The sequence below is a fragment of the Terrapene carolina genome, unplaced genomic scaffold (genome assembly GCF_002925995.2).
Source record: "Terrapene carolina triunguis isolate 2854851 unplaced genomic scaffold, T_m_triunguis-2.0 Scaffold142, whole genome shotgun sequence".
Lineage (NCBI taxonomy): Eukaryota > Metazoa > Chordata > Testudines > Emydidae > Terrapene > Terrapene triunguis.
The window spans coordinates 2,205,408-2,218,487 of record NW_020664493.1 but is presented as its reverse complement, the minus strand read 5'-3'; the positions used below and the strand labels follow the sequence as shown (position 1 = coordinate 2,218,487).

Here is a 13,080-nt window from a genome sequence, read left to right as displayed (position 1 = left end):
GGGGGGGGGGGGGGGGGGGGGGGGGGGGGGGGGGGGGGGGGGGGGGCTGTGAGCGGAGGCAAAATATCGAAACAATTCGTGTCCCAACCGCAGGTAGGTCAGGACATGGGACAAATAAGCAAATATCAGGACAGTCCTGATAAAATCGGGACATCTGGTCACCCTATTTTCATTATTCATTTAAAGCCTTCCTGAGAAGGTCACTTTTTGCTACCCAGGCTGTGTTACATGGTGATTTATAAAAGAGGCTGTTTTCGCTCTCAGATACAGAATAAGACTAAACGATCACTTAAACTTTACTGAATTAATCATTTTAGTAACTATGTAGCTGTATAAAAAACTGGTGGTAGACTGGCTTAGTAGCTAGATGAGAACCTGAACTACTCATTTCTTTTCTCATGGTCTATTGTGAATATAGCCAGCTTCTCCAGTAAGGGCATTATAATGTTTAAGTGGCAGTGGAAATGAAGAATAACATGTGTGTATATTTGAAGAGAGCAGATGTTTGGAGTTAAATGGTTATTTCTTACGTCTTATTTCCTTAAGGAAGTTGCAAGATTCTTGGATACAAAACATAAAGACCACTATACAATCTATAACCTTTGCAGTAAGTATGTGTAGCTACTGTTATGCTGGAGTTTGGGTGGTTCTCACAAAGTGCATCACAGATATCATTGAAGCTGACTGGCATAATAACCTTCTTTCTTTCAGGCTAAATGAGGGAACAATTAAATGCCCCTTCATTTAGTGATAGCCAAAGCAATGGAAAACATCCCATTAGGGACTGCCAATGAAAGTGGCAGCTGGCGATTAACTGCTGGTGCTATGTATCTGAGGGCTTGTCTCAGCTTACAGCACTGAGTCAGAAACTGCCAAAAAGCATGAAACTAGGAGACAGTAACAAAAAGCACAGGTAGGGTGGCTGTGAGAGCACTTTGGGCAGAGTGCTGGCTAGAATGGCAGACTTGGAATTGAGAGAGGCAACTGCCTCCCATTGTTTGATCCTCCTGTGTTCAGGAAAACAGGACTTTGTGCATTCTTTGCAAATAAACAGGATTGCATCCAAAAAAACCCCAATGGAAATAACCCTCAAAACCTTATTGGCTTGGCCAAAGGGGGGTTATGGACAATCAGATCATGAGAACCAACATTGATTCAGTCAACCAGTTAAAAATAGAGAAGATCAAGCTCAGAGGGTCATGACTTTGAAAACTGGCCTCCCACTTATTACCCCCCCACAAATCTCTGTTGCAACTGATGGCAGTTGGTGGGAGTCCTTTGGGCCCACAATGAACTGAGGGTGCAAAATTGCAGACACAAAATAGGAAGTTGGCCTTCAAAGTTAAGCCTGATCCAGATCTGCTTAAATTGAATCATGAATCTATTCATTTAGTAGCACTGTCAGACTCCAGTAGATAGTCTGAGCTGCTATTACAACATCTTCAAAACATAGGCAGAGAAAATAGCTTGACTTAAATTACCTCTATTGGCATAATTGTACTTACCAGAACTCTAAACTAGTGTTAATCTGAAGTGTTTTGTTTTTTTGTAGGTGAAAAAGGTTATGACCCTGTGTACTTCCATTACAGGGTGGAGAGAGTCTTTATTGATGACCACAATGTCCCCAGCCTAAAGTAAGTCATATGCTAGGGTTCCTGCAGCCCAACAACAATACTAGGTATAAAACAAGCTCTGACTACGCTGTAATTCATATGCTTTTATCTAGGGACATGCTGAAATTTACTGCCAATGTGCGTGAGTGGATGAAAAAGGATGAAAAGAACATCATAGCAATTCACTGTAAAGGAGGCAAGGGTAAGAGAATAAGTACTGTAGCAAAGAAGGGATTGGAAAACATAGGAGTATCATAGTTAAAATGGTGTGACACTTAAACTTTTAAAATGCATTAATGTCTTAACTGCCTAAATTTCAGATTCTGATGGAAGTATAATTTGACCATGGGATAGTTCAGATTTCTATCCAGTCAAATAACAGGCATGTTAATAATTACTTTATCAGAAGTGCTCAAAACTCCTTTACAATGGATAAAGTTTTCAAAAGCACCTAATGTTGGATTGAGATTCATTTACTCAACGGATGGGTCTAACAAATATTTATTAAAGCAAAACACTCAGCAAGTGATTGTCCTAATGAGCTTCCCACTTGTAAGTAATCAATCTCATCAGTCACCTCTAGTGCTGGACAATACAGCTTCAACCTGCCTTTGTAACAAACTTATTTATAACTCTTATTATGTTTATCCTATCCATGTGTTAGTCTCTCATTTCCATGTTACCGCTCCTCCCCCATCAGTACAGGTTTTTAGTTCACACCAGTCTTTTTTTTTTTTTTTTTTCTTTTCCCCCCCCCCCCCTTTCTTGTTTCTTTCTTTTCTTCTCACAAATACAATTCTGCAGTTTCTTAAACATAAGATTTAGCAGCATAAGCAGAACTGTTTATCAGGCCAGGCTCTTAAAATCCAAAGCAGGCTTCTGTAAGCCTAAATATGCCTTTGCTCCCAGTCAAGGGTGCTGGAACAATTTGTATAGTGGGAGTGCCGAGAGCCATTGAACCAAACTGTAAACCCTGGATATAATGGAATCCACTTCAAGCCAGGAGATAGAGCAGCACCTATGCTCCCAGCACGCAAGTCCTATTTTCAAAAGTGACTTAAGCAGTTAGGGCACTTTTTGGAAAACTCTGTACCAGTTCCCAGTCTGCTGCTAGCCACATGCTTCCTACATCCAATTTTTTGTTTTAATAAGTTTGCATATTGAAGGTCTCTTGTCTATTGGCATCCTGCACTTGAATGTTTCTCGTACAACTTTAGGCTAAAATTGTTCAAAAGCATGTACCTAATTTTAGGCACCTAAGAGGATAAACTTGTCAAAAATAACTGAGCACCTAACCGCTTTCATTGAAATCAGTGAGCTGCTGGGTGCTTGGCACTCTGAAAATCAGACAGCTGCTTTTAAAAATGTTGGCTTCAATGTTTTGACATGTACCTACTTCATGTGGCAGTTCTCCCTTTGTCAGGACATCCCTGTGCAGAAGTAACCCTCAGTAACACTATAGAATGACTGTAATTCTGGGGTTTTGAGGTATATTTGGCACCATCTCAAATTTAAACACGGGGGTCTGAAAAATACTGACCATCTTGCTGTAGTTCATGGTAAAGCTGCAGAGAGGAATTATTGGGGGACATTCTTCTCAAAGGAATCATTATAGGAACTAGGAAAATACAAACCTGTAGAAACTGCTTTGCAAAAGCACATCTTATTTTAATTCAGAAGTGTTGAATCCTGTCTAAGATTGTACTCTAGTTTCTACTCTATATATGTATGTGGCCTCTGTTTAGAGTTAAAATTTTAATCTTGCATGTTGACTATCATGTATGTCTCAAAATACTGTGATATACCTGTAGTCCGGGTTTTTTTCTGTTTGTGTGTTTTTTCTTTCTAATACAGGCAGGACTGGAACAATGGTTTGTACTTGGCTCATTGACAGTGACCAGTTTGAGAGTGCAAAGGTATGAGGGAAAAATCAATATTAGCCATTTGAGATTCACTTAAAAAACAAAACAAAAAAAAACTTGTTAGGCCCCAGAAAGATGAGGCATCTTCTGAGTAGACCATGTGTATTGACTATGCCTCATTCTCCATGGAGAACGTAAGCCACTTTTAAAAGGCTTTGCCAAATGTGGTGGTGGTTCATAATTTGAAGGGATGGAAAATGGCAGCCAGGAAGAATGGGAAGAGACTGACTGGATTATGCTGAGATGATACCAGCCATGGAAGCATTTGATTAAGCTGTTAAAATGACTTTACCAAAAAAAAAACCCCCCCAAACCTCTCACTTTAAAACCATAACTAGGAATTTAAGCTGCTTATCTTACTCTAAAGCAAGGCCTCCTCAAAGTTTAGTATCAAATCTTAAAATGACCCGTGTATCCCTATTACCATGCACCTGTGTGGAGGGTGGAAGCACACCTCCCTTTAGAACTTGCCATTCTTGAAGATGAACTATACTTCTAAGAGTGGCAATTCTCATAATTAAAAGCAGGTCATCTGCTGCTGTAGTGCAGCATAGCTAGATTTGTGGCCCTACTGCATGGATAGCAAAAATGCTATATGTATGAATCACCTGCATCTGTATGAGGATCATCAAAATTGATGTACTGGGTTAAGCTTCTCTTCTACAAGGTAGTTTTACAGACTTCTCTCCAATATTAGCTTGAATGTCTGCAAATTGTGGGGTCTGGTGGCACCTTAAAGACTAGCAGATTTATTTGGGCATAAGCTTTCGTGGGTAGAAGTGGTTTTTTTACCCACGAAAGCTTATGCCCAGATAAATCTGTTAGTCTGTATCCACAAAAACAGCAAGGAGTCCGGTGGCACCTTAAAGGCTAACACAGCTCCCCCCTGATACTTGCAAATTGTGGGGTTTTTATTTTACTTTTTTCTTTCAAAAATTGTGCGCTGATTGATCTTGGTCCCTGGAACCACATCTGTGGTATTTTTCTGGAGTGTGAGGTTTTTATTTGAGGGTGATGGAGACAGATTGGGAGTAAAAAGGAGTTTCTAACAAGGTCTGGGTTTTCTAAACTTCTGATGGATGCTTTGGTAAAACCGCTTAAATACTGTCATTTTCTGACTAGCAAATTCTTGTCCACCTTGAAGCATTCTCTGTCACAATAGGGATTGACTAGTCCTCTAGTTTCTAGTACCGACTCACTCTAGCTTCCAAAGAAGCTGCTCTCCAGCATTGGTTTGAACTCTTTCAAACCTCTTACCACTGTTCATATCTGATATTTTTTGGTTTTAGTCTTCCATTATAATTATATAATAGCACAAACTTCACTGTGAGCCAGCTGAAAAATTTGTCCTGTTGCTTCATTTGAAACTGACTCTCTTATATGTAGGAGAGCTTGGACTATTTTGGGGAGAGGAGAACTGATAAAAGTACAAGTTCCAAATTTCAAGGAGTTGAAACACCATCCCAGGTAAGAGCCTAAACAAAGTGAGATGATTGTGGAGGGTGAGTTAGACCAAAAAAGCACATAAAAATCCACTGTGTAATTGTTTTAAATGTAATGGATGGAAGAACCAGAATTGAAGTATTTTCCACAGTTCAGTTGAGAACTTCCAAACTTCTGTGCCATATGTCTGGGTAATGTGCTTTTTAGGAATTTAATGACTTCCCTCTACTAGTTGGCCCTCCTCTTTGGGGAAACTTCCCTTCTGTAGCTCCAACAAATGTGCTTGGTAGGGCAGGGGGAAGAAAAGAGGCAGAGAGACTTAAATAAAAGTTCAATACCTAGCATTTAATGTTAACCATGTGTTGAACAAATGATGCTCAGAACTAGAGCTAGCTGGAAAACAAATAACTTTCTGCAAAATTCATGTTTTTGAATTTTATTTTTATTTTTTTGCTGAACAGAACAAAGTCAAAACAGGTTTTTTTTGTTTTTTAAGTGGGAAGGGATTTCAAGGAAAAATACCATTTTGGAAGAATGGAAATGAAGTTTTTTGCCTTCCAGCTTCCCACCTGGAAGGAAGGCCCTTGTCAACTTCATTTACTTTGAGTCAGGCAAAAAGTGAGTGAAATTGATAAGGGCCTCTAGAAGGGCAGTCAGTAAGCTGTTGTTTCAAACTCAGATTTCTGAGAAGAGGGCACTTTCCATCAGAAGACTGCTGACCGACTACTCAACATCCCTTTAACAAGGCTTCTGTCGGACAAGTGTTAATACTATTTTATGGATGGGAGTGAGGGGAAACTGGCACAGACTGCTACTTTCCCCAAGGCCACGCAGAGCAAACCTATGGCAAAAATGGGATTAAAATTGTGTAAATTTCTGTCCGTTAGCTCAGTTTGCCACTTCTCACTTATCAGTCACTGAAAGCAAGAGTCTATATGCACCAAATGTGTTGAGGACCATATTTAACATAGGCAGCTTTATTTTGCATTGCAGAGTAGGTATGTTGGGTATTATGAGATCCTGAAGAACAAGTATAACTTGAAACTCCCACCAGAGAGACAACTCAAAATAAAGAACATCAAAATCTACTCTATTAATGGTAAGCAGGAATACAAATTATGTGGACACTTTCGTCTTTTTCTGGTTTTGGAATGTTTTCCAGGTCAATTATTTCAACGCTGTATTCATACAGCTATATATTGAGTGCACTATAGACACGTTACTGGGGTCAGAATTACTAGAATAAGTAAAAAAAAACTTCAGTGGTGAGATGCTTTGCTGTTCCATGGAAGCCAGGTAAAACATAATGAAATTCTATATAAATGTAAACTCAAGTTCTTTGTAACTCAGTTGCAGGCAAAATGAACACCTTCTGTGACTGTGCCCCTTTTAAATGAGTTCTTTCTGCCCGACTCTTTCAGTGATGGCTTATTCCCTCCAACTGGCATTGGAATGGGGAGGGGGACTGTGAGGTGCATACATTCAGGGGCTAGAATTCTTCAGCAGATAAGTGACCGTGATATATCTGGCATGGATCAAATAGACTCAGAAGCACACTTGAAAGCGATATCTGAACAGCCTTTGCAGAGAAGCCAAGGACTAAAGTTCAGGTGCCCACCCATGAGGCACCTTACTTTGCTGCTGCTCCATGTCTATTCTGTGGCTAGAGGAATTGCTCTCCAGGGTTGTTTATCAGGGACCCTTCAACAAATTCATATAGATACTTTTCAAAGCATGATTCTCTTATGCCTACTTATACCTCTTTCCTACTGTCTTCCAGAAAGTTCCACATAAAAACTACTTTAACACAGAAGAAAGTGAATTTATTATCATAGCACAGTGCATGGGGTTGATGTATCCTGTTCCATTTAACTGCTTACTGTTCCAGCTCTATAATTTAAAGAAACCCTTGCATAATGTAACTTTGATTCCTTCTAGGAGTTGGAAAAGGCAATGGAAGTGATCTTAAAGTTCAGATAATTGTGAAAAAGAAAGTTGTATTCCATTGTGTTTGTGCCACTCAAGAAAACTGTAGGGTAAGAACTCTAATGGCTCTAATAAAGGTGTCTGACTAAAATGTCTTCACAATGCTGAACTTGAGCACATTTTACTAAATCATTACATCTGTTGGTTTTTGTGGGAAAATATTGGATGTAAGAAATTTCTCCCTTTCTGATAAGGGAATGTACCAATACTAGGAATAGAACACTTCAGTCTTATTTCCTGCACATCTTCATGTGACTTGGAGCTCCCAAGTTTTTCACAGGACAAAAGGAATGTGGATTTCTCAGGAAACTAAAGGTCAAACTCTAGATTGGTTAGTAAAACTGAGTACCTTGGCAACAGGAGGGCAACAGTCAATCATTTTTTCCTTATTTTCACTGTAGAACCTTTAACCATAAGTAATTGGGTATTGTCATCTGAGCCACTGTAACTTAGTAGTGGAACACTTAATTGGCACTGCTAGATTGTGTGCATTTTATTTTCAGTTTGAAAACAGTTTATTCCAAACAGTTCTGTTTTTCTTCAGTTATTTTTTGATGCTGAAAATGACTTTGCAGTAATTGGCTTGGAAGACTGTCCTGTTATAAGCGATGATGTGAAAGTCCGATTTGAATCACGAACTGTAAGTATAGTGGAATAAAGACTGCATTCTTCTGGTACACTTCCAACTCTGAGATGTAGGATACGTATGCATCTGTTGGTATTGTACATCATTGGCATCAATGTGAAAACCCACTGTGTAGGAAAAGTCTAGCCTTGATTCAAAAGTATTTCCTCTTATGAAGGTAGACACTTCATAGCAAGTACTTGCAAATGTTTGAGTACAAGTGCGTGACTGCTTCTCTCTCCTCTCTCCATGACCTTGTGCTGTGACATATAACAAAGTAACCTCAGACTGTACTGTAGCTCTTAACTTTACTCTCAAGGCCAGGGGGCACATAGCCAAAGTTACAACAAGAGCAGGAATTGCTTATCTCATTTGTTGCTTGCTTCTTCAGTGTAATGAAGGTGACACACAAACCTGCATCCTTTTTCACTGACCCTACTGTAAAATTCCAGCTAAAGTCAATTATGTGAGACTGTTTTGATGTGGGCAAGCAGCAGCTCCTCAAGTTTTCAGGGTTGAGTGATTCTTAACTATACTAGTTCCTGCCTGTTCTGCCAAGGAACAATCTGTGCTGTACTAAACTTTTTTTTTTAAGGCAAATATATAAGAAATGTCCTAAACACAATTTTGCTTCTCCTAGGATCTTCCAAAAGGCTATGACGACTGCCCGTTCTTCTTCTGGTTCAACACCTCTTTTATAGAAAATAACAGGTAAGATGTATTACAACAGGACAACCAGAGTGGCAGGTCCATAATGCTACAATTTTCAATGGGTAAGCAAATCTTAATAGATTTAAAGAGAATCTTAAACATCTGGAAAAATGCAGCATCTACTTCAAAACCTTCGAGTAGAGGTCCCCAAACTGTGGGGTGTGCCTCCTAGGGAGTGTGGAGGAACATCTGGAGGGGGAAGGAGAACACATCAGGGCCTGGGCCAGCCTCCACAGAAGGCAAGGAAGTAGCACCCTCCAGTCCTGTTCCCAGCTCTGTGCCAGCCCCCAGTCTCAGCTGTGGCTCTGTTCCCAGCCTGGGGCCAAGGCTAGGGGCGAGGCTGGGAGTGGAGCTGCACCTGGTCACGGGCTCAGCTGTCAGCCCCCACTGCAGCCCAGCTGTTGGCCTTAGTCCTGCTCCCAGCCCCCTTACCCTTGGCTGCATGCCCTCTTCCCCCCCCCAAGCTGTGGCCCTGCTCCCAGTCCCAGGGGGCAGGGACCTGCAGATGGGTAAGGGGGAGTGCGACCTTCAAAAGTTTGGGGACTGCTGCCTTAGAGTTTAACCCTTAGTAAGGTAGGTAGGTAATAGTGCAATAAGTTGGAAACTTGTAGTGTTTGGCCTTAAACCATGACTTGGGAACAAACTCTCAGCATTTTGTTTGCATAATGTAAGGTGCACTAGACGGATCTGAAGAGATCTTTACCCTAAATAGCATAGGTTAAGTCTCATGCAAATCCAGGAAACTGATCTTTGTAACATTCCACCTTACTAAGTATTGAAGCTGAATGTTTAGTTGCCTAAAATAAAATTCAAAACAAATTTTAACTCATTTTGCTGCTGCTTGTCTTAATCATCTCACGTGATAGAGTGGGGACCTTGTCTTCATACTTGGATAGCATCAGTGTATTGGAGCCTTAGAAGCATTTGCCAAGAGCATGCTAACTTAGGCAAGGTCTCTAGTGAGCACTATCAGAGGCTTAAGGACAACTTACAATTTGCCACCATGTTTGCAAACTTGGGAGTGAAGGCTTTGGAGAAGACTGTCTTGGCACCATTCCTTGCATGTGGAAGCTGATGACCATCAGCACTTGCATCTGGGCCACATATACACTCATGATTCTTAAACATGACAGATGCGCAGAACAATAGCTGCACTAGGCAATATCCTCAATAGGCAATACATTACTGTTAACAGATTTTGAAGTATTTAATAATGGTGCTCCCTTTTTTCCTCTTCCTTTTGCAAAGAGTGAAGTGAGCTGAAATGTGTAATGGTAAGAAAAAGACAACCTAAATATTTTATGGACAATGGCCCTATATCTGTGCTTTGTATTGTCTCTACATTAAAGATGCCATAAAACCCACTGAGGAGTTGGTATGCTCTTCCAGTTGTGTCTTGAGCTACCTGAAGTACTTGAGATTTAGACACCTACCAGAACACCTTTCTCTTGGCTGGGGAAGACATGCTCTTCCTTCCGGTACACTGGTGTGAAATGCCTGTGTGCGCTTAAATCTTAATGCTGTCACCAATCCGGGATTTCTGGCAGTAGAGATTGCACTTGCAGTGTAATGTTGACTGTCCAGCTAAACAAATGCTTGTTTGGCACTCTTCAGTAAAGTGTTTGGTGAAACACAACAGTGGGAAGGAAGCCTCTGATGTGTCCTTGAGGGATTGTCAGCCATGAAAAGAGTTGATGTTGATATAAGGCTATATGATCCTGGTTAAAAGGATTTTTAAATTCCTTTCATGGCTCGATTAAATCAAAAGCTAAAAATTATCGTGGCTGCAGAAACAGAGCTGAAGACTTAGTTTGGATTTAACACTGCATGGGTGAGACAAGAGAGACACTCATGCTCTTTCAAATGAGGTTCAAATCCTCAAATATCCTAAAGTCACTGTCCCATAGAGCTCTTCCAAATTTGAGATAAAGCGTGTATCTGCAGCTGATGTTGGGAGTTTTCTTGTGACACTGGAGGAGTTAAATTTTATTGTATCAATTTTTTTTAGTGATCACCAAAAAGCAAAATATTTGGGCAAAATAATTTTTGGCTCTGAACTTAAAATTGGTACTACTTTATCCCCAAATGTGGCTGGTGGTTGTGTCGTGAAGCACCAGCCATAAAGCAGTCACCTTTTCTAATAGAATTGTTTATATAGTTCACTTTATGGCTGAGCTTGGTTTTCTAGCTCACCTGTCTTAACCATGGAATGTATGTTTGTCAAAATGGTGTAATGCATTTGGTTAGCCAAAAATATTCAAAACATGAAACACGTTCTTAGCTCTCATGTTTCACTTGTTTTTCAAGCCTGCTTTCATACCATACATAAGAGGGCAGCATGTTTGAACTGTAGAATAACTAAACAGATGACAATTCTATTTTCCAGGCTTTACCTTCCTAGAAATGAGTTGGATAACCCTCATAAATCCAAAATGTGGAAAATCTACAGGGAGACGTTTGCTGTGGAGTTGAACTTTGTAGAACCATAATGGGAAGTTGTCAGCTTTTGTTTAGAAAGAGTTGGTTTCCCTCAAAGAATCATGTTTGGTCTTCACCAACATGGTGGCATCTTCGGAGAGTCTCCTTCATGTAATTCTTGGTGTATTTGTATGGAGATACAGTATCTCAAAATTAAATGTTGAAACAAGTTAAAATACCTCTTGTATGCACTGTCATGTAAAGTTTCTTAGCGTGGCATTCTCTGAAGAATTTAATGTGTTAAACACACTTGTACTATGCATAATACCAAAGAACTGAATTTCTTGATCTGAACACATTCCACATCCTCTTAATCTTTTTTTACAGTATCCACATTTGAGTTAAAACAAAATCCAGAGTTCAAACTATAACTACCCTATGCATGCATACTGCTTTACAAACTCTCTCTCTCTCTCATATAAGTCCCCTACAAATGGCTGGAAAACAGCCTTTGTAATAAAGGAAAACCCAAAGCTGTTGAACTGATCTTTGCAGGGTTTTAACTAGAACACATAACAAAATGAACAAGGGCCCTTGCAACTTAAGGGGGAGAGGGGGACACTGGATTTCAAATACATTCTTTCCCACCAAATAATGAGCTAGCAACTACTGCAATATGTGCTGATAGAAAAACTAAATCTGAATTGTCTCAAGCCAAGTCAATCCCCAGAGCAAGGTGGCTTCTCTATCTGGCACAGGCCCCAAGGAGCTGGTAGGGCAAAGACAGGTTAGATATGACAAGGAATAAGTCAACTCTGGCTGTGCTGGTTAAATGTAACTATTGAGACCAAGCTCTTTCAAACACCTCTCACTTCCCCTCTGACAGGGAGAGATGTCCAAACTCTCTTGGACAGTGACTTACCTGTTTCTGATGGTGTTGGGTTTTGGGGTTTGAAGGGTTCAAAAAGCTTCCATCCTTTTCAAGTTTGAGACACTCCCTGCTTTAATTTTTAGCTAATTCTTTAACTAAACACACATTCTCATTCCCCTGCTCAAGAGCTGCTTGTGTGCCTCTACAAAGCTTGCTGCATCAGCCCTCATTTCATTTGGGTGTCAGCTTTATGTTCTCTGAGCTAATAAGCCTTCAGGCTGAAGACTGGTTTTCATGTGATGCTTATTGTATCTAACTCACTCAGTTGTGCCATAGCAATATGGGCCTTGTAGGTGAAGCATTTTTTAACCATGTGCCATTGGAGCTGAAATCTGAGGAAAACTTTTGATAGCATTCAAAGTGCTTATGGATACTAATCCTGTGATGCAAATATCCCTTTTGATGGGAAAACTGAAGCAGAGGCTGAGTGAGCTATCCAAGGCTACCAATGTCCAGATTAGAACCTAACAGGGTCTGCCTTAAGGGTGGGCCACCCAGGCAACTGCCCAGGGCACCATTTGGCAGCACAGAGGTGTGTGCTGCTGGTGTAGAGTCAAACTGCTCCTGGCTGGCAGGGGAGCACCCAGATTTTTCCCTGTTTCCTCCCACTGGAGGAACATTGGGGCGGGGAGAAGAGAAGCAGTGATGTACAGATACTGCCCACCACCCCAATGTTCTTCTGTGCCCCCCCCAGGGGGTGGGTGTGTGTGTGAGCATGTATGTACAAGAAGCAACAATACATGCTCTGTGTAGCCAGGTCACTTTCCCTACCTGGGCTGTGCTGTGAACCAAGCATCAGGAGCGACTGCCCTGTCCTTACTCAAACCAGGTGGTGAAAGTGACCTGGCTGCAGAGAGCCCTGATGTTGCTTCTTCTCACACACCCCTGCTCCACCCTCCCGGGGGAATAGGGAGGAGCAGTTTGGGGGGGGAAGGAGGGAGTGAGCAGCAGTGCCAGCCACTCTGCATCCAGGTCAGTTTCCCCATGGGGGTGGAGGAGGGCAGTAGAGGGGCTAGGGGTGCAGGAGGGGATAGGGACAGGGGGTACAGTGCTGGAGTTAGGGGTGAAGGGGGAAACCTGGGGTGCCCAAAGGGGCCAGGGGCAATGGGGGGGGGGAGGCTGTGCCCACAGGGACACCAAAATGCAAGTTCATCTAGGGCACCTTTCCCTGAGGCCAGCTGTGGAACCTAATTTTGTGCTTGCTTGTGGTGTGCTTTCCACCAGTGATGCTTAGAAGTAAAATATAGGGGCTGTTGGAGTTGAAGGACATAATCCTATAAAGAAATGACCACTAAGCTATTGTGAGAGAAACAGCTGTCTGGGGACAACCTCAACTAACAGCCCTTTGTGGAATGTTTCTGAAGTGGAAGTAAGGCTATGGAGGCCTCAGATTTCCTTGACATCAGTTAATTTGGCTTTTAAATTTCTGTA

At 41.3% G+C, this 13,080-nt stretch overlaps 1 protein-coding gene across 2 annotated transcripts in view; it reads left to right on the top strand.

Annotated features, from left to right (window-relative positions):
- LOC113406853 (phosphatidylinositol 3,4,5-trisphosphate 3-phosphatase TPTE2-like) overlaps positions 1-10,956 on the top strand; it is a 35,131-nt gene extending 24,175 nt beyond the window's left edge. For both annotated transcript variants that reach the window (XM_026653642.2, XM_026653643.1), the window contains exons 9-18: positions 547-607; positions 1,553-1,634; positions 1,727-1,815; positions 3,468-3,529; positions 4,922-5,002; positions 5,972-6,077; positions 6,917-7,014; positions 7,509-7,604; positions 8,230-8,300; positions 10,687-10,956. In XM_026653642.2, coding sequence (XP_026509427.1) covers positions 547-607; positions 1,553-1,634; positions 1,727-1,815; positions 3,468-3,529; positions 4,922-5,002; positions 5,972-6,077; positions 6,917-7,014; positions 7,509-7,604; positions 8,230-8,300; positions 10,687-10,789 — 849 coding nt within the window. In that variant the 3' untranslated portion in view covers positions 10,790-10,956. The remainder of the gene's footprint in view (positions 1-546; positions 608-1,552; positions 1,635-1,726; positions 1,816-3,467; positions 3,530-4,921; positions 5,003-5,971; positions 6,078-6,916; positions 7,015-7,508; positions 7,605-8,229; positions 8,301-10,686) is intronic.
- Positions 10,957-13,080: the final 2,124 nt, after the last annotated feature.